The 23058-nt window shown below is 38.5% G+C and overlaps 1 protein-coding gene across 1 annotated transcript in view; it reads left to right on the top strand.

The window, feature by feature from the left end:
• CADM2 (cell adhesion molecule 2) overlaps positions 1 to 23058 on the top strand; it is a 486710-nt gene that overhangs the window by 308284 nt on the left and 155368 nt on the right. The window contains exon 7 of the mRNA XM_056559359.1: positions 13313 to 13491. Coding sequence (XP_056415334.1) covers positions 13313 to 13491 — 179 coding nt within the window. The remainder of the gene's footprint in view (positions 1 to 13312; positions 13492 to 23058) is intronic.

Below are 23058 nucleotides of genomic sequence, written 5' to 3'. Positions count from 1 at the left end.
TGCTGGGATTTTCCAAAATCTCAGTAACAGGGACACATTAGAATAATGACAAAAAAAAGCACACTTTTTGGAGAAATTTTATGAAAATTTTGGCAAAAACATTAAAAATATGCAGCAAAAAAAGCAGTGTGTAAACAGTCTTAAAGGAGTTGTATAACCACTATATAACCTGATCCCATAGAGATAGCAGCTGGCGCTGGGAGGAGAGGGGAGAAAAAGGGATATGACAGATACTAGGAGGGATCTGGTAGGTGATGATGTCATCCTGTAGTTCACAGGAAGTCAGTTGACCAAGAACTGACATCCTGTTCTGACACATTAAAGGGGTTATCCACCATAAAGTTATTTTAGTACTTACCTGCCAGACAGTAATGGACATGCTTAGGAAAAGCTGTGCTTGTCTTGGGGCTAAATGTCTGTGTTGTAAGATTACCACAGCAATAAGGCTATCTTTTTGTGAACTGGCTTTTTCCTTTAGGGGTTTGTTCTCTCAAAATACAATCTAAAAATCCTTGTTTGTAAGTGTAAGGTCATTGTTCTTCCTCCCAAACATCAGCCACCCCACCCATTCAAACACACCTGTGCTGCCTTTAATCCCTTTACCTAGGGGACGGACTCCATTATGACCCTAAGGATGGGAGCATTTTTTTCCAATCTGACCTCTATCACGTTATGCATTAATAACTCTGGGATGTTTTTACTTATAAATTTGATTCTAAGATTGTTTTTTCGTGACATATTCTACTTTATGTTAGTGGTAAATTTTCATCGATACTTGCATCATTTCTTGGTGAAAAATTCCAAAATGTCAGGAAAAAATTGAAAATGTTGAATTTTTCTAACTTTGAAGCTCTTTGCTTGTAAGGAAAAGGGATATGTCAAATAAATTACATATTGACTCACATATAAAATATGTTAACTTTATGTTTGCATCATAAAGTTGACATGTTTTTACTTTATTAAGACATCAGAGGGCTTCAAAGTATAGCATCAATTTTAAAATTTTTCACCAACATTTTTAAATCAGAATTTTTCAGGGACCAGTTAAGTTTAGAAGGGAATTTGCGGGTCTTTATGTTAGATATCCCTCATGATGGACCCCATTATGAAAACTGAAACTAACAACAACAGAGGCCACTGAACACATACAGAGGTATCAATCAAATAACAACAATTTAACCCCAAAAAGGCGTTATCTAAATCCTCTTTATAAATATGTGTTAAAAAAAATAAATAAAAAACTTTGTTCAATTGGGGAAGAGGTGAATCAAAAGAACACACACTTAAAAACACTAACCCAATCACATAAGATTAATGTGTATTTAGCAGTGTTGACAAGTCCCTATCAGCTGGCCGAGAGCCAATATATTAATGCATCTGATTTGACGTCAATGAACAGTGCTAACCACCCATAGCTGTATAGAGTACAGGGGTTAACCATATAGTGGAAAGTGTGACCCCTTATGGGTCTGATGTAGATCAATTCACTGTACTCTATTATAGCTGGTATTCCCAAATATTTTGGACTCAGAACCAGTCTATAGGGTATCACTGCTCAGATGGCATTGTATAGGGACTGAATACTAGTAACTATGCATCCCAAATACTTATATGTGTGCACTGTCCCTGCTGTGCACCGCAGGTCTAGTGCTTATTAGGCTTATTATGCCCACTGAAATTATTTGTTTAGAGATACATATTAGCAAAGGTCACTACTGATGTGTAGGGAAAGCAATTTAAAATGTCAGGCTGTCAGACCACGACATGTTTCGCCACTCATGTGGCTTTATCAAGGAGATTACAGACAGCATTGAGTGTCAATGGGTATTCAGTCCTTTTTATATCCTGAGTACCAATTAGGTCACACTTCCCTGGCCAATGGTAAATCACTCCTACTACAGCCAATCGGGTCCCTATTATAATATGAAGTACAGAAAACAAATCCAAACCACCTATCTTTATCCACCTTATTAGTGATGTCAAACGCCATTAGCGATGTTCATAGGTCCTGCTATCGAGGGCCAATCAGTGTATCTGCCAGTGTAAACATCCACTGTATCATTGTGGGGATGCACTGGCTAGCCATGCCTGTCAAATGACTCATAGTGATCACATGATCGCCGCTGGGTAAGTTGTGCTTGCGCATCCACACAAGGGATTGCACTTGCGCTTTAGCCCCATTCGCATCTACGCATCGGCAGTCGGCTCCTGCTGTAGTGACTGTAATATAATCCGGTCCCTAGTGCCGTAGTACGTCAATGATAGGCGCATTTTACAACCTCCGTGTCAGACTGATGGGGAAGTCTTTACCTAGGTTTAGGCTTAATAAATTATATATGTGGGAGGTGATTAGTTGGAATAAATAGATGATAAGTAAATAAATAGAGATGTCTCACATATAATCCAATGATAATTCCACCCTAATTTAAGTCTAGCACATTTAAATAGATGGATCACATCACTTAAGATCACATCACTTTTTTTATTCCCCTACATTTGTTGAATAATAAGATCCATCTTAAGTGATGGGATCCATCTAGTTAAATGTGCATATGCATAGCACTGATCAGTGTTATCGGCGATCTTCTGCTCTGGTCTGCTCAATCTCAGACCAGTGCAGAAGACCCCAGGAGATGGACAGAAGCAGCTGATCGTCCAATATAACGCCCGCATCTGAGGGGTTAATGGTGGACATCAGCACGACCACTGATGTCTGCCATTACCGGTGGGTCCCTGGCTGCTATTAGCAGCCGGGGCCTGCCGTGCATGATACGAGCACTGGTCCGGTGCTCGCATCATGAACAGGACATAAATGTGTGTCCTGTGTCGTTAAGGGGTTAATTCAAAAGATCAGTATTTTCTGACCAGGGTGCCTCAAGCTTTTGCAAATTCTTGCCGAATGATCTCACACCCAGCGGTCGTTTCACCAATTGAAGCAAAGACAGGCTCCCTCTGATCACCTGATTTAATGTCTCTTGGCTCACTGCAAATTGGGAAAACCTGAGACGACACTCATTTTGCATGATGTTAAAAATAAATGTACGGTCAAAAATCACATAGGAATTCCGAGATCACCATGAAACACAGGCACATACACTGAATTATGAACTAAACTAACTTTTCAGCCCCTATAACATAGTCAAATATAAAAAAAATCCCATAATACCCCTTAAGCACTGGAGGGTTAAGAGAGTCAGACTGGTGATCACATGATAAAGTTACAGTAATAAACTTATAAATGCAACTATGCTGGAATAAAACATGGTGCTGGTGAGCGTGCATACTCAAGTGGTGGAATGCCCCTTTAATACTAAGAATAACTATCATGTATAAACTTCCTCAAGAGTTTTTAATATCGGGTGATAAAAACTGAAGACTCAACAGTTCCCAGTGAATTATTCCATTTTGTCCTTATTTACATACATATTTATTAAACACATTTATTGCAGCGAGAATGGTAAACATTGATTTGACATCCAATGTGAAACATTCAGATTTTATTGAATTCCTTCCATCTAACAACAGCATAGAGGTAAAATAAACCCACCCGCTTTGCATAATGCGTAGCATACAGCCTTTCCCCCCTGGTGACATGACATCATCAGCTTTTTTTATATGCTTGAAATTACAGTATTAACTTCTGTCTGGTGGAGTTAAATGAAATGTAAGATCTGTATGTAGACATAAATGTAAGCAATAAGAAAACTCCTAATCAATTTTCCATATTTTAAGAATTGAACTGGAATAAGTATAAACCATCTGCATATGTGTAGAGCTCCTGTGCTCACAGGGACAGGTGGGCGCAGTGATAAATTCAGAGCCCTTTCCTAATTTTTCACAAGTTTAAGGAAAGTAATTGGATATAGCTGAAATTGCCAAAATAATTTGAAAGAGTAAATGGTATGTTATTGGTATATTCTGTTTTTGTTATTTACATACGTTCACCACTTGCGTGTATTAATCAGGTAAATAAAATATAGTTAGACTTGTCATTCAGGATAATATTTATAAAACAAATTTACAAAAAGTTAGCAAATAAAACGATTAAAAAGTAGTAGAAAATAACTTTAAAAAAGCGCTTATCGTACACAAACACATTTTAAATATTGCTTTGATTACAAATAAAGTAGATTTCGTACACTTTATTGTTGCTGTTAGAAAAGGCAGTTGTAATATACTGCAAGAAAAGTTTGGTGCTTGAAATGGCAGAGTTAAGCCAAGTATTGTATGTGAATTACAGAAGTAGTAGAGCTAAATGGAATTAAAGGGGTATTTCAGCACTTGATAAAATGTATCCCCTATCTTGAGGCAGTACTTGTGATGCTCCCAAAGTCACTGCATGGAGGGGATTGGGGTTTGGGGGCAGGGCGGCTTTCATCATTCCAGAGGTCAGTGTACAGTAGCAGAGAGTCCTATTGACAATAGTGGTCCCTGCTCCAGTACATAATCATTATAGATGCCCTCTGTGGTAGCCCAGAAAATGTGCTTCCCTGCTTACTTATTCCCTGACCAATTGTAGACATATTCTATGTCAGATAGGAGCAGGTACAGATAGGAGCAGGAATAACGGTCATTTGAGAAAATTCCCTGTTAGCACCGCCTTTGTGCTTCAACCTGTTCAGCTCTTTTTCTATGCCGAATGGATCTGGAACAGGTTAGAGCACAACTGATACCGGCGGTTCCCAACAGATGCCTTTAACTTGAATGAGATCTGTCGGGTGTCTGGTATTTTACAGGAGTTGAGACAAATAATTTTTTCTTATGCTCATCTCTCATCTTTCCGATGGACTGACCGATGAAGTTCCCTTTACTGGAGCACAACGACCATGTGAAAGAGCCCTTACTGTACTTACTTTCTGTGTCTCCCTAAGCCAATTGTTTAGGGTGCCACAAAAAGTACTGTTTGTACACGGGAAAGGACTCCTGTACACTCACACATTCACAGCATGTCTTGCAACGAAGTTAACATTCACTTGGCCAGCGCCGAGGATTTGGCTAAGCGAATATGAGCAAGTGATGTTGCGTATAGAATTGCTGCTTACCTTTATGTGGTCTAACACATTAACCATGCCAAGCTCTGAAGGCCTGGTCAAGTGCATGTTAACTTGTCTGTAATTGTACAGGATCAGGAACTCCTTGTACTGGACTCCCTGTTCCTGTACTAGTTTCACCCTATGTTAATCCCATAAGTCTGATTTATTTGGGAAATTTAAAACAAATGTTATTTCAGTTATGAGAAAATATGTTCCAGAATGGTTATTTCATAGACATTACAAGTTCTTAATAATCACGATATTTCAAAAGTGGTAACATGATCTCTTTAATAGATTTTTCCAGTCTCCTTATTGTGAAAGCAAAAGATATACTATCTTCTAATATACTGGAATTTGGGTATCAAATATATATATATATATATATATATATATATATATATATATATATATATATATAATCTCTGTTTGCAGCCATTGAATGAAAATATTTCTGTCACAATCTGACCTAGTCACATGATGGATACAATGGTGCATAGTTCATACGGTTATGGACCATTTAATATAGCTTGATCTTGTTGTAATCATTTGTGCCCTTCACATGACCAGGACTGATTTGTATCCTCTGGAATTAAACAGTGGATGTTACCTATGGATAACTATGAGCAGAAATTTTAGAAACCATGCAGAACTGATATAAAAACTATTCAGGAAATTGTTTCACTTATTATGAAACGTATAAGGTTTATTTGTTAAAGGTTGAATACACATAAATAAATATTATTGTAAAAAAGCCTGAGTAAATATGAATATTCATGAATTGAGATAAATAATAAAATGACGCACAGTAGGTATCACATCATTACATTCCCATTAGTTCAGACACAATGCAGAAATTCATGGAAGAAAAGAATGAAAAATGACAAACTTAACCCGACCATACTCTTTCTTTCACACCTATGTGTATCCAAGTCTGATTACTAAGGTTAAAAGGCCCCAGATATATCATTGTTTTACTCAAATGGTAACTAAAATGTGATTGGTTGCTACATCAGTTTTCATTACACCATTATTAACCCCTTAGTTAAGTGCTGTTGAAGATGGTTATCCATAACAGCTGGGGAACTTCTGAAGACCTCCAGGTCAACTATGTTTGAGCTTCTAATAGATCCTGCCAGAGTCATGGCCTAATCAAATTCTTGTCAACTTTACGCTGACAGGTATAATATACCAAATTACATAAAAAGTGTAGTCTAAAATATTATCTAACAGCATAAAGTCCATGTCCCCTCAATAGCTAATCAATAGAGTATAATGGTTAATCAATAGTTAAAAAGCAAGTTTAATAAAGTCTATAGATAAAATATCTTACATAATAATTTTATGCAAATACTTTAAAAATATAAAAAAATTGATCAACCTTGTCCATACTAACTATAAAATGATCACGTTAGTTATATAGCATGAAAAAAATTGAGTTATCCCACAAAAAATAAATCCTTACCCAGCTGAATCAACAGAACAATAAAAATGCTATAACTTTGAAATGTGACTTTTTTAAAGGGATTTTACTATGCAAAAGTAGTGAAAATTAAAATAACAATAAATAACTAAAACAATAAAACAAACAAATACCTGTTACTGGATTGCTGTTTATTGTTCATCCAGCCTTCAAAAAATTAGGATAAAGATAACAAAGTGGAACAGTGAAAACAGAAAATTGTCCGGTGAAAAATACTGATGCAGAGTCCGTCATCCTGTGATTATTCAGGGATTATTGTATGTCATGCTATAATATATGGTGACCATAACCATTAGTGTTCAGCACGAATATTCGTTATGCAAATTTTTATCGTGAATATCGTCACTTCGTGATTTTGTGAATATTTAGAATATAGTGCTATATATTCGTAACGACGAATATTTCTTTTTTTGTGTTGTCACATGCAAATTTTTATGCAAATTCCCCATGCAAATTTTTGCATGAAAAAAAATTAATGAACATAGCAAATTTGCGAATTTCATGAACATAGCATGAATAATCGTCAATATATTCGCAAAATATTGCAAATTCGAATATGGCCCCTGCCGCTCATCACTAATAACCATCTAGCCTTCATTTTATGTATACTAACAGCTTTGCATTACATTGATTTGGTTGTGGAACCAGTGGTACGGTCATGTCAGGTGTCTCAGGAATCGTTTTTCAACACGCCAGGCCGCATGTTGCTTGTTCTACTCTTGGTAGTCTGTGTGGCCTAAGTGTGATACCATCCATGACCTGCCACATCTCCTGACTATCTTTTTCTATCGAGCACATCTGAGACATTATAGGTTAGCAATTGCAAAGGGAACTTCCAGAAGCCGATCTTTCTTGATGATTTGTGTGCATTTGTAAATTCCTCAGACAACCAATAATAACCTCACTGATATAATGGCAAGGCATTCCGAGCAAATTTAGATGTTTTGAACATTTTATTTACATTTTTATTACTTGCATATTATTAGCCTGCCTATCAATTTTATTTTTATATTTGCCTATTTTTCTTGATGTTCAACTTTTTATGTTGAGGATTGTAAATGCATTAAAATTGCCTAACCACAATGACTGGGAAAAAAAAGCTATCATGTTATGCAATTGCTTGGAAATTAATATCTAAAATAGGCCATTCACTAAGGGGTTAATAAATTATAACTTTCCACTATGTATGGTGATAATAGATTTTTGTGTAAAATGAAGACATTCTATATGTCCTCTGGGTTGCTCATTTACAGATATTGCAGAACAGCACACCTCGTGGTCAGACATGGTATTGTAGGTAATATATATTAAAAGGTTATCTTTACTTACAAGTAAGCATCTTGTATGACAAGTGACAAAATCCCAGTGTGTTAAATACCAAATTGATCCATGCTACAGTTGTATTATTATCTATACCTTGTATCCTCTATGCCCAGGGGCGTATCATAAGTTGCACATTATAATAGCGGCCTAAATAATTTACAAAGATATATTAAAATAGATGAAACTGTAGAAATCATTTTAAAATGTAACCAGTGTCATGACATGTAAGTGTTAAATAAATGTATCATTAAAAACAAGCCAGCAAATGCAAACCATGCACACCAGAGGCTATCTGCTCGGTCCAAGATTAAAAACGGTAACTTTATTTCATTTCTAATATATTTTGCTGAACTTGTTTATTGAACAAGATTTTCTGCTTATAGCAAACAAAATGAAAAACACATTATTGGTGAGGAATGCAATTTTGAATATATTGATATTACATATTGCCAATCAAAATATTTCAGGAGTTCTCCCTTACCAGTAGCCAGAGAAAATGAAAGTATGTAACCTGTAAGAATGATATTTCCTTAATCGTAAACCTCAGAGAGCTTAGTTCCAAAATAGTCAAAGTTTTACTTAGATGAAAAGAAAGTTGAACTTTGTCTCAATGGAATTGTGTAGCAAATATATCATAAAACACAAAGTGATGGATTATTTTCTTTTTATTTTACTGCTTCTCATTTTGTATAGTACAAATCTGCTACTTCTTTTTTTGTTTTGTAGTTTTTTTTATGTTTTGTTTTAATTTATTAACATGTAAGACTTTAGTTTTTCTTTTCCTGTGTGGCAAATTCTGCCTTGTGTTTACTAAGCTAATGTGGAGCGCACTTGTCAGTCAGCCCGACTCCGCTTCCTGTACTTGATCCCAGCTGGCTATTGCAAAAACGTGTGTGACTTTTGTAAAAGTCGCACATCATAAATCAGTGTGAACAGTGCACCTAGGAAACCACACCCAAACCATGCCCACAAAACATCCACTGGATTCCCTGGTGCAGGAAGCCATATACTCTGGTGAAAGTCAACTGTTTGCAGCTACGTCGGAAAAATATAGGCTGATGACGGCCTTGACAAATGACCCCCTTTTATGGCATCCTCCTATTTTACTATATAAATGTATTGCAAAAAGAAAGAAAAAAAAAGTTGAATCAAATTAGAATAAAAACACAATTGTGCAATCGAGCACTGTGTGGTAAAAATGACTTGTTAGACTGGTTTCACATATGTCAGTTGTCCGGCACAGTTTACCTCCGGCGTAAACTGATGCTAGAACTTATCCCATACATTTGAATTGGAAAGTTCACAATCATTCAGGGTCTCAATTTTGATGCTGGATGGTTGGACACGCCGGATAGCACTGAACAGAGGAACGCAGCTTGTCGGACATATGTGAACCCAGCCTTACTATTAACAAACTTTATCAGTTATGTGCACAGACCTTTTTGCTTAGCAAATTTTTTTGTAGTCGCACAAAAACATGCACATCTATTATGTCAGAGACAAGCAGGGAATGGAAGGGGCTTATCAAGAGCATCTACAACTTAAAACTTTCAATGGCCAGCACTCCACTCCACCCATTCGGCACAGATGTTTTTAATCACCAGGAGACCGTATATGGGTTTCCTCCTAGCATTTTTTCCATTGTTGCTGTGGTGCTATGCCTGTGGTGTGGCCCAGAGCCAGAGGCTTAGTCGGGCAGTAGTGGGGCTGTCTGGCCACTGGGTTGCCCCCACTATGGTCTTGGTTTTGCACTGGCTAAACTCTCATTTCACTGACTTAAAGTGGTACCCCCGTGGAATTTTTTTTTAAATCAACTGGATCCAGAAAGTTAAATATATTTGTAAATTACTTCTATTAAAAAAATCTTAATCTTTCCAGTACTTTTTAAGGTCTCTATACTACAGAGGAAATGGTTTTCTTTTTGGAACACACAGCTCTCTGCTGACATCATGACCAAGGTGCTCTCTGCAGACATCATGACCACAGTGCTCTCTGCTGACATCTTTGTCCATTTTAGGAACTGTCCAGAGCAGCATATGTTTGCTATGGGGATTTTCTCCTACTCTGGACAGTTCTTAAAACTGACAGAGATGTCAGCAGAGAGCACTATGGTCATGATGTCAGCAGAGAGCTCTGTGTTCCAAAAAGAAAACAATTTCCTCTGTAGTATTCATCAGCTATTAAGTACTGGAAGGATTAAGATTTTTTAATAGAAATAATTTACAAATCTGTTTAACTTTCTGGCACCAGTTCATTAATAAAAAGTTTTCCATGGAAGTACTCCTTTAATTTCATCTTATGTGTACAAGATGGAGTAGAAGGTCACTGAGGGATGAGCTTACATGGTGTTCATGCAAATCTTTACAGATTGGAAGGGCAAGTAGAGTGAGGAAAGCGTAAGAGACCCAGAAACAAAGAATTTTTGCAGAAAGACTACACAAGAACTTACTATATTAGATATGACCTATGTCATTCATCTTATCAATTCCTTCACTAACAAAAAAAAGCACAGCAATTGGATAAAATTTACTTAAAATAGCATTGTTGCTTAAAAAAAAAAAAACTTTTTTCATGTCAAAGTGAAATGTCAGAAGCTTTAATCGGTTGCTGAGAATCCCTATTGATTGCTAAACTCTGCATGTAAAAGCAAAAGAGCAGAATACGGATTAATAGAAAGTCTGATAGATTTGCAATAAATCAATATACCGCTTACTCTCATATCCTAATCCTATTTGTTACTTATCCCTGATGATCTAAATAGTGGGGATTTGGCTCAGCACATTTGTGGGGGTTTAAAGAGGGCAGACAGAGTTTTTCTCACCTTCTCCAGGGCCGCTCCATGGTTTATGCAAGGCCAAAATGGGCTGTGTCCCAAGAGGACATGGGATGTAGATTGTATGTCTTCTCCCATTGCATGAAGCATGCACAGGAGATAAGCGTGCTCCATATCTGGGGAATCCTGGTACCTATCAGCATCCAGGACCCACGGCCCTTGTCAGACATTACCGATCCTGCTAATATTAACCCTTTAGACACGATCAAAGTTGATTGCAGCATCAAAACAGAGAAAAACAATGCCAGTAAGCTCGATAAAATCGCATGGTCCCGGTCAGCTGAGAGGACAGTAAGAGGGTCCCGACCTGCCTTTGTCAGCTGAGTGGACAGTCATAGGGTCCCTCCCTGCCTTCGTCCTGTCCTATCCATGATTCTTCACTCCAGGCAGCTTTAGCAGCCTGTAGTAATGGAGTGCCTAAAACACTGATCAATGATGGGCTATGGCACAGCATTGCTCAGTGTATGCAATAGAAGGATTGCATGTAATAGTCCCATATGGGGACTAATAAATAGTGAATAAGATGTCCACAATATGATTATAAATGCAAACGATCCCCTTTCCTGAAAAAAATATTTAAATCACTCCCCTTTTTCCATCTTTCAAATAAAATAATGTAACAAAAATAAACATAAACATGTGTTATCAAAACCCGTGCAGAGGAAAAGTAGTCCAGTTGCCAATAGCAACCAATCAGATCGCTTCTTTCATTTTTCACAGGTCTTCCAAAAAGTGAAAGAAGCAAGCTGATTGGTTGCTATAGGACAACTTAGCAAGTTTTCCTCTGCACAGGTTTTGATAAACCTCCCCCAAATTCACTACATATCACAAGAAAAAAAATATGCTTATATATGTTACTCACTAGGTCATGTAGATGCTTAAATGTCTTTTTTATGTACCTAGCATCTGTATTTGACTCACAAATACTGCTGTTTTGCTGCTCACACATTCTGACATCCCCTGCTCAGGAAGGGGCATGTCCGAGGCAAGCACTGACCCCTCCCTTTATCAGCATGCATTTACTTCTTCCCTGAGTATGCTGTGCTGGTCTCTTCAGCAAATCACTGCCAAATGCTCTGTAACCCCCTCCTCTATGTTTTTTTTGCTGCAGTCTGATTGGACAGGAGTAAACACAGAGGATTGCTAGTCCCGCCCTCACTTCTTGGACTCTGTTCCAGCCTGTGCTTCAGCTGGGACAAAGATAATGCTGCAGCTGGGCAGGGTTATGTTCTGTATGATATGGGGACCCCTAGCAGGCTTTTTAAAGCCATGATTTCTATAAATAGAAGATAAAAAAATAATTAAGTTGAATGTTTTGCCAGGATGTACAACAAGTATGTCAGTGACCATATAAGGCGTGTGTTTTTTTTTTTTTTTCAATAATTATCACAACTTTTATCCAGTTGTCTTTGAGCTGCCATCTTGCATGGTGCAATACTGAATACAGCCTGTAGAAAAGAGTAGCTTAGTGTTAACCAACCAGTGTGCCTCCAGCTGTCCGGGCATGCTGGGGGTTGCAGTTTTGCAACAGCTGGAGGCACACTGGTTGAGAAACACCAGGATAGCCCAACTCCACTTTAAGCCGTCATTAGGCAATGTTCAGAAAATCCTTGCAAATATTTTTACTCCAATTCTAGCAAACCACAAGCTGTGCTGATTGTTGAAATATGATTTATGAACGCAACCAATTAAGACAAAATTAATGTACTGTAGCTCTTTCTTTTGTGCATTGTGCTTTATGATCTGACTGAACTTCACTCTCCAATCTGGGAATATTTTTTATTTATTTATTTTTTGCATGAAAAACCAAAACAGCATAGCGGGTCAGCTGAAAATAATTCATTTAGAAATATTACACCAAGAAGAAAAACATCCAGCAGCTTTTGATTTAGAATAGCTGTCCTTTGAGCAATATGTCCGCTATCATAGCAGCTGCCGGACAAATGAGCCAATGCTAATGAATAAACTGGATCTTCATATTTAGAGCCTGAGATGTGAACTGTATTTAAAATAATTATTAGAGTGCGTTTGGGTGACTTTTATATAGGGAGCGGTCATTTATAAAGTCTCCTGGCAGAAAATCACAGCCGATAAAATCCTTGTGATCTAGGAAATATGATGGGTCTCATGAGGAAGGACTCTACAGCTTCGCAGTCAGGCGCGCTTAATATTTTACAGTCATTGAATTAGCTTAAAAATTAGCCAACTCAAAATTGGAAAATTAAAAGTGTTTACAATTATGCCTATAGCTGGACAATGGAGGTACATGTGGCAATAATGAATGCAAATGGGAATTACAATGTGCTGTACCTACTATCTGAACCCCTACTAAAACACATACATGCATAAATACATACATACACACACACACACACACACACACACACACACACGTTGAGTTTTATATATATAGATCTATTTCTGACTACATACAGTTTCCCTCAATAAGCATTGGTTAATAGATCTGTCTATATCCAAACAGGAAGAGATCTATCAATTATGGCTGGTGGGGTTAGGGGAGAAGCCACCATGGACTGCTCCACTAATTGTTTTGGCAGCATGAAAGTGATGATAAGTTCCCTTTAAGTTCTCCATGGTGTGGAAATCAGTACTACTCAATGCAATATTTCTTTGTTTTACCAGGCCAGAACCAGTTTTATGGACAAAGGATGGTGGAGAGCTTCCAGACCCCGACAGGATGGTGGTGAATGGACGTGAACTAACAATAACTTTCTTGAATAAAACAGACAATGGAACATATCGATGTGAAGCAACCAACTCCATTGGTAAAAACAGTGCAGAATACATCTTGATAATAAACGGTAGGTTTACTTTATATTCTTTTTTTTCTGAGAGTAATCATTCTGCCTCATTGTGCTGTTAATACCAGACGTCATCCATCAACGTTTTCAGAAGGATGGGGGCGTAGCTTCAGAGTACAGGCTCTGTGAAATTGCAGCTAGACTGCACAATGTGAATACACATGTAGCAAACTTTAGCTTGATTTAACAAGTTACAAAACACGATGCAGCAAACTTCAAATTGAAATGTATCACATTAGGTTTTAATGAAAAAGTTATGGTAAAGTGTACCACACCAGAGTAGGTAGGGCTGTGTCTCCACTTGGTAGTTTTTTTGAATACTGCCATTGATGATTTTGGGCCAAAGTCAGAAGTGTATTCAAAAGGAATAGGAAATATAAAAGAATTACTTCTACTTCTCCTTCCTTATGGATCCGCTTCTGGCTTTGGCTCAAAAACTGCAGTGAAAGTTTTCCAAAATAAAAACTGTGCAGTCTTTGAGATGGGTCCCACATGTCGTATTTTGCTGCGTATTTTCAGCAGCTGATTTTGCTACCCATTTACTTCAATGGGTAGGAAAATATGCAGCATCTAATAGGCAGCACAACAGGAATCTAAACATGGCATGTGTGACCCTACCCTTATAAGAAATCTGTCATAAGTGTCACCTGCACTAACCAGTAAATACAGGCTGATTGGGCACCAAGCCTGCCACCAGAATAAAGTGGATAACTGGTAAATGGGGCCACGGATTCGGGATTGGAAACTATTATTTTCATCAGTGTCACCCACACTACCAACAGGTTAGTGCTGGTGACACTAACAATAGATTCCCTTTAAAGGAGTAGTCCAGTGGTGAACAAGTGGTGAGCAACTTATCCCCTATCCTAAGGATAGGGGATGAGTTGCAGATTGCGGGGTGTCCTTCACGGGGCCCCGACAGCCCGCGCAAAGGGGGCGCGTTGACCACCGCAAGAAGTGGCCGCCGACATGCCCCCTCAATACAACTCTATGGCAGAGCCGGAGCGCTGCCTTCCGCAATCTCCGGGTCTGCCATAGCGATGTATTGAGGGGGCGTGTCTGCCGCCGCTTCGTGCGGTGGTTGACACCCCCTATCTGGCCGGAGAGCCTGGCCCCCATACAGAGAGATCGCGGGGGGCCCCAGTGGTCGGACACCTGCGATCTCAAACTTATCCCCTATCCTTAGGATAGGGGATACGTTTTTCACCACTGGACTACCCCTTTAATGTCAAGTTGAAATTTGCAACAATTATATGACAAACATGTTTCATCTTTCGGATGCAGTGTGGTTTATTGGGAAATGATTGGGGAAAGCTGGATTACTAACAGGTTTACTTCATCCAATTATAAGCACAGTCAGATGTTTTTGTCAGTCCAATGTAATGCAATGTAAAAAAAAAAAAAAAAAAAAAAAAAAAAAAAATTTTTAAAACATTGAGGTTCCATCACATATCATAAACTATCTCATAATCCTGTGACATTCATCATCATTTTGACTGATTTTAGTATGGCCATGGCTAGTTCTGTTAGAAGATCAGACTCTGAGACAGAAAATGATGATCATTTAGGGTGCGTTCCCACAGGGCGTATACGCAGCGTATTTGACGCTGCGCAAAATGTATGGCAGCAGCGGGAAATACGCTGAGTATCCCTTGCTCACTATACACACAGGGCTTTCCGGCGACAGCCCTATGTGTGTAGTGAGTTTTGGAGGCGGATCCGCGCGTCACAGAAACGCCGGCACACGGCCCTGCCTCCAAAACTCACTACAAACATAGGGCTGCCGCCGGAAAGCCCTGTGTGTATAGTGAGCAAGGGATACGCAGCGTATTTCCCGCTGCTGCCATACATTTTGCGCAGCGTCAAATACGCTGCGTATACGCCCTGTGGGAACGCACCCTTAGACAGGAAGTGATGACATTTTATTGACACTTGCAGACAGGATGACATCATTTTAACATAAGCAGAAAGCACATAGGAAAATGATGTTAATAATGCTAAATAACATGCTATATACTACTATTACAGAAGTCACAATTTGTTTAATAGCTAAACATAGACCTTATGGTCAAGTTGCTCTTTCTTCTATAAAACATACACTAAAATAATAAAATTTGCACTGTTTGGCCTTATTATTATCAAAATGTGTAGTGTGAATACCTTGATCCAAGAATAAGCCAACAATTGACATGCAATATACAGCAATCCTTGTAGTGGAGCTGAAGAAACTTGCAGGTATTACTTCACCAATTTCCTTACATTAACTTCATAACATTTTCATAAAGATAAAAACACCCTCCAGGATGAAGGATTTTATGGCTATTAGTTTAATATAATGCCAGCGGGTGCCCTGGTAGGTGGGATTGTATTTACCAATAGTAATACAGCTTCCACATATTCTTCTAGTCTTTGCTACTGAGGTGTGCAAAAAAATGAAGCAATAAAAGATTAAGTATATTAAATGTATCTGCTAGAGCGCTGAAATGATAATCCGCTTTAATGACACAACAATTTAACATAATCATTTGATATGTTTCTTATGCCTGTTGAAATTGACAGTTTTTTTAAGTTATTATTTTTTACATAAAAAAACAATCTCTTTATAGTTGTGCAGAATTCACACTATTGATGCTTCTTATTGATTGTATTACAGTATGACCCTATACTCCAGTCTCATTAAGGAAACATGACTTTCTGTCTGGGTGACCAAACCTATTATTTGTCTGTGACCATTGGTTGAATGAATGGCAGACCATGTAATACATGACTGCACTTTAACTTTCTCTTGTGACTCATAGACATGGATCTCAAATGGGCATCCCCCTCTATGACATCCATGTGCTCTAATGGGGTATATAGAAAAGGTTACCGCATATCTGCCAACACCGCCCTAATTTTGCTAAAACAATAATCATGTGAGCTTGGCAACAAAAGGGTTAGATATTGTCTTATCACTACCCAAAAGTGTTTTTGTTTTTTTTGGCTATGATTGGGTGGTCTGAATGGGGAAGCCAAAATATCTTTATTTTGGCTGTTTTGGGCAGCATGCAGCAAGATATTTAACCCAAACTCCCACCAGTGTCTATATATTTAATGTGATATTCTGTGCCGTGAGAATTTAGCTTTTTCTTTGTACGGAATTTCTATAAAACTTTCTTTCTTCCTTTCTCATATAGTGTCAGACCTGTCCATAGGTTACATGTGATATTGTAGCTTAGTCTCTCAGTGAAGCTGAGCTGCAATAACAGGCACAACCCATGGAACACTGTGGCACTTCTGCTTTAGGGAGAAAGCCATGTTATTCTAATCCTTGCAAGATCTTTTAATAGAGTTTTCTGATTAACTTATTTTCAGTCAAGTAAATGAACAAACAGTATATTGGTAAATACAATTATTTTACCACCATTCTGTAACATACATACCTGCTGTGAGATCCAGTGGCTCTATTCCTCCTGCTGACTGCTTGTTACTATGAAAGCGGCCCTGCACTGTTACTGTGACAGCAACCCTTCATGCTGCACGCTGTTACTGGTCCGCTGTGGCGCCAGCTGGTGCACCTCCAACAAGTGGGCTATTTAATTTTTGTTTTCACAATCCTTGCGCGAGTTTGGTGAAATTTCCCTGCACTCACACTTGTATTGTATTCTGCTTAACTATCTGTGTATCTGACCTTTTGACTGTAACCTGACATTCTGCCCTCTGGATTTCTGACTCTTGGCCAGTCCCTGATTTACCTTTTATTTGTTGATTTGGTACCCTTTTTACCAACTTTACTGACTAGGACGGATTGACTATTCTTGAAGCCCCTGAACCTTTGTCCAGTGTAGGGAACTTTGACTAGTTTGGGGCTGTTGTTTAAGGCAGATCATCCAAATAGATATGGACAGTGGTTTGGGATAGCCTCAGGGCTAGATTGCTCTCTACCCCAAATGTGACACTCTCTGTAGTCTTTCATGCTTTCCTTCTGATCCAAACTGTTTTCATCCAGACTTCTGGACTTCTGTTTCCTGCTGTACATTCTAGCTGGGTATTCAGCCAACTCTATCTCCCTCACACTATACTTTCTTAAGTATAACCCTAGCCAATACATCTAAAGCAACATCTAACATAATGGGAGAGAGATAAAGTTGTCTAAATTCCCAGTTAAACTGTATAGCTGGAAGACCAGGTTCATTACATCATAAGCAACAGAGCCACAGAGCAGAAAGTTTGTATTAGAAAGTGTGAAAGAACAGAGAAAGTTAGGTCCCTTTCACACTACAGGTATCCTCCTGTAAAAAAACTCTGATACTACTCCCGGCAAAAAGTCCTGAAAACGTCCGTCAAAAATCCCATTCATGTCAATGGGATTTTTTGAACATCCTTTTGCAACAGGCATGTCCGTTTTTACTAATGTCCGTTATTTTTGCCGGCACAAAAGATGGTGCATGCACTAATTTTTGGTCTGGCAAAAAAAAAATGGTGAAAAACTGGACGTCAAAATTTAACATTGAAGTCTATGGGAACTGGATGTTCAAAAAAAACATCTGTTATCGTCAGTTATTGTAAGGTTTTTAAACATCTGTTTTTTGTACTAAGCATGCTCAGTACAGCTTTACAAAAAAAGGGTTAAAACCTGATTTAAAAAAGCTGGATGTAACTGCTAATAACGGTTGATAACGGATTATAACTTTATTTAAATATTTATGACATTTAAAAATATGTTTCACTGTACGAAAACCTATTTAGGATAGGGTCACATGTAGCACATCTGTAGCACTTTTTACATTGTGGAAAACCTACTGTGTATTTTACTCTGCTGGAAATACTTGTGGATTCTTCTGTTTGCAGACACACAGGGCTTCACCACCACATCACTTTATGCAGTAAGGTTGGAAGGCTGGTTCCTGCACATCAATGGGTCTGTGACACACGGATCCACCTTCAAATCTTACTGCACACGCAGGGTAGCCCTGTGTGTCTGCTTGTAGCAGAATCAGCAGTGTATTTCCTGTAGCGTGAAATATGCTGTGGATACACTATGTGTGACCCTACCCTGCAGTATGTGGAGGAGTGTTATCGTTTAGGCCAAGGGTTCCCAGCAGTTGGACCCCCTCATGATCAGACACTTAAAGAGGTACTCCTGCGCTAAGACATTGTATCCCCTATCCAAAGGAGGTCCCGCCGCTGGGGACACCCGTGATCTTGCACACAGCACCCCGTTAGAATCAGTCCCCGCAGAAGTCCCCAGCGGCGGGATAAGATGTCTTAGCACTGGAGTACCCCTTTAAGTAGTAAAGTACCAGAGTTCCTAATAATATATATATATATATATATATATATATATACCATGTGACTGGCTGGGGCCAATACCTGTCAGTCTGTAATGGGAGAGTGGGGGAGAAGAGAAAAGCAAATAAGCATGCGTGGGGCTTAAAGGAAATCTGTCATCAGAATCACCCGCACTAAACCTGTTACACAGGCTTGTAGTGCGGGTAATCCTGATTAAAACGCTTCTTACCTGGTTAAAAATGGTTCAGCGGTTCTTCAGATATCTTTATTTTTAGTTTTCTGTTATTCCCTGGCTTGGGACTCAGTGGGAGGTGTTATCATCTGGGACTCGGCCACACGTCATTCTAGCTGGGCGGAGCTGCCACCCGGCTCATGAATATTCATGACCTTATCCTCATGCACCAGACCTAGAAAAAGGAGTTAGACCACGAGGATAAGTTCATGAATATTCATGAGCCGGGCGGCAGCTCCGCCCAGCTAAAATGACGTATAGCCGAGTCCCAGATGATAACACCTCCCACTGAGTCCCAAGCCAGGGAATAACAGAAAACTAAGAATAAAGATATCTGAAGAACCGCTGAACCATTTTTAACCAGGTAAGGAGCGTTTTAATCAGGATCACCCACACTACAAGCCTGTGTAACAGGTTTAGTGCGGGTGATTCTGATGACAGATTTCCTTTAAACAAAATGATCCCCACCTTTACTACAATATACTTTACCATTATACACCAGTAAAGAAATTACTGGTGTATAATGGTAAAGTATATTGTAGTTTACCATAGGCTTGAAACACTAATATTTTACAGGACAAAAAGTTATAATTACTAACTAAACAGACAGAAAGTTTTCTTCAGCTGATTGGCAACCTCAGCTCTGCTACCTAAAATCTGCTTTTCTTTGTGATTTCGTTTTTTTTTTCACTCGAAAAAAAAAAACTGTATCTATTTTCTAAGAGTCTCTGTCTATAATTCAAAAGGACAATCTGGGTGGAAGAGTGAACATACTTATTAATTCAAAGCAGTGGTAGAAGTTACGATAACACTAAACAGTAGCAGAGTTACAATGGACTGACAGTGTGGCGAAGCTTTATAGCTCGATACTATTGTTTCCGAGCACAGCTGTGTATGTGTACATCAGAGGAAGGGAAACCTGTCTAATTGTGCTGGATAATGTACAACTTGTGGGGCAGAAAGTCATTGGATTGGTGTGTTTTACGACTAGATTTTCCGTAATACTGCTGGAAAGTAATTGTAAATTCTGACCGGAACACAATATGCGTAATGCGGGTAGAAAAATATGAGGCTTAGATTTATCACCACAAGAAGTTCAATATAAAACCGAGCTTTTTTCCCCTCCAGTTTAATTTTATAAATCTGATGCTGCTTTAGCGTGAAGGAGAATGGAAAGACATTGATAAATGTCTGGGTGAGTAAATAGAAGCGTATTCTACAATTTACTTTCAGATCACCTCCTTTTAGACTCAACAGCTCAGATAAATGTTCATTTGCACTAATGCAGAGGTGACATGCTGCGGTAACAACCGGCGGATGACATCAGTTTGTATTTCCTATTAATATCCTGCTAGAAACATAATATTGCAGGTCACATTTTCAATCTGAATCTTCTCATTTGAAAGTTGGAAAACTAACTATGAATTATTTATCAAGTTCAGATCTGCAGCTGTGCCAAGGTCCCGATGAAGAGCGCTGCCTAACCAACCTGATCCATGTTGTGCCATCTTAGTCTCAGTGTGAGACATATAGCAGAGTCTTAGTGTGCGGCTGCTCATCAGTCACTTAGTAAATTGTTAACAAATGGACTTCAAAGCTGCTTTTCCTTGGAGTATAGGAACGAAAAAATGTAATGCATTTTAGCAAGTACAGATGTGACCACCTTTACCTTTCCTTGAATCCCATTAAGCATTCTCATGATGCAAATTTGATAAATTATTGTAATATGTTAGCTAAACCCTTGACAAGGTACAATCCATATCACAACCACTGGGTGGCTTTATATCTAGCGCATATATCTTTAAAGTACTGAAAAAAACTATTTTCTTCTTAGCAAATTTGTATGTATGTAGAGTATTAACGCCTTAACAACCACGTTAATTGATATGTTTAGCAACATAACGTGCGGTCACACGGTGACCGCGTGTCCTATCGGGTTGGTCCCGGCAAGTAACTGAAGTCGGGACCCGAGGCTAATAGCGATCGTGGTGCCGCACGCTATTTACCCTTTAGACGCGGCATTCAAAGTTGAACGCTGTGTCGAAAACTAAAGTAAAACCTTCCCAGCTGCTCAGTGGGGCTGATCGGGACCACCGCAGTGAAAATGCGGTGTCCCGATCAGCTAGGACGTGAGCGGAGGGTCACGCACATTCCTCCGGCACGTCCGATCGCGATTGATAGCTCCAAGCCTGAGATTCAGGCTTGAGCAATCGACCGCTGATAACACTGATCAATGCAAAGCTATGGCTTTGCAGTGAACAGTGCTGGCAATCAGTGTATGCAATGTTATAGCCCCCTATAGGAGCAAAAAAAAAGTTAATAAATGTGATTTAATCCTTTCCCTAATGAAAGTCCAAATCCCCCCCCTTTTCACATAAAAAAAAACATGTAAATAAAAATAAATATAAACATATGTGGTATTGCCACGTGCGTAAATGTCCGAACTGTAAAACATATCAATAATAAAACCGCAGGGTCAATGGCGTACGCGCAAAAAAATTCCAAAGTCCAAAATAGTGTATTTTGGTCACTTTTTATATCATGAAAAAATGAATAAAAAGCGGTCAAAAAGTCTGATCAATACAAGAATGGTGCCGATAAAAACTTCAGATCACGGTGCAAAAATGAGCCCTCAAACCGCTTCATATGCAGAAAAATAAAAAAGTTATAGGGGTCAGAAGATGACAATTTTAAACATATAAATCATATGTTTAAAATGTAGTTATGTAGCAAGTAGTTATGATTTTTTCCAGAAGTACGAAAAAATCAAACCTATATAAGTAGGGTATCATTTTAATCATATGGACATACTGAATAAAAATTAGGTGTCATTTTTACCCAAAAATTTACTGCATAGAAATGGAAGCCCCCAAAAGTTACAAAATTGCGTTTTTTCTTCAATTTCGTCGCACAATGATTTTTTTTCCCCTTTTGCCGTACATTTTTTGGGTAAAATGACTGAAGTCACTGCAAAGTAGAATTGGTGGTATGAAAAATAAGCCATCATATGGATTTTTAGGTGCAAAATTGAAAGGGTTATGATTTTTAAGAGGTGAGGAGGAAAAAACTAAAGTGCAAAAACGGAAAAACCCGTGGTCCTTAAGGGGTTAAATGCATTAAATCAAAGCCATTATTATGATCTACAACATCCTAAAGCCTGAAGAAAAATCACCATTTTTGTCACCATTTTGTCCATAACACATCCCTTTTGAAGATTTACTAATTACAATAGAGAAGCCAAATTCCCTCAGAGTAAGAGATACCACCACCCTTAGAGATGGTAAACATTGCCCCCTTCTCTACACACACTGGGAGGAAAGAGAAAATAATGCAAAAGAGAGGGTGCAGAGGAGGAAGAGAACATGGAGACAAAAATAGATCCAAAAGAAGAACACCTAACTATGGTTAAAATCTTCAATCTGTCCACATACGTCTTGAATAAAATTGAACAACAGAGAGGTCTATCATATTGCCCCATAAGTAGAGATAACAGTTTTGATTTATTTATGAATTTAAAGGGGTACTTCACTGGCCAGCATTCGGAACATTTAGTTCCGAATGCTGTACGCTCGCTGCGGGGGTCGACCATGATGTCACACCCTGCACCATGCCCCCTCCCATAGACTTGCACTGAGGGGGTGTGACATCACGAAAGTGTGTGCGTGGCTAATTGTTCCAAAGGCTGATTGTTCCAAAATAACCTCACCAGAAAATTTACATTAAATAGGTGTTTTACCATTAAAGAAGTGGGGACCTTAACCCCTTAAGGACGCAGCCCTTTTTCACCTTAAGGACTGAGCCCTTTTTCACAATTATGACCACCGTCACTTTTCAAATTAATAACGCGAAAACGCTTTTACCGAATATTCTGATTCTGAGATTGTTTTTTCGTGACATATTCTTCTTTATTTTGGTGGTAATTTTTCGGCGTTAATTGCATCCTTTTTTGGTGAAAAATCCCAAAATTTCATGAAAATTTTGAAAATGTAGCATTTTTCTAACTTTGAAGCTCTCTAATTGTAAGGAAAATGGATATTCCAAATAAATTTTATTTTTCTTCATAA

This window comes from Hyla sarda, chromosome 2, assembly GCF_029499605.1.
Source record: "Hyla sarda isolate aHylSar1 chromosome 2, aHylSar1.hap1, whole genome shotgun sequence".
In the NCBI taxonomy this organism is placed as follows: Eukaryota; Metazoa; Chordata; class Amphibia; order Anura; family Hylidae; genus Hyla; species Hyla sarda.
This window is presented reverse-complemented; position numbering and strand designations above follow the sequence as displayed.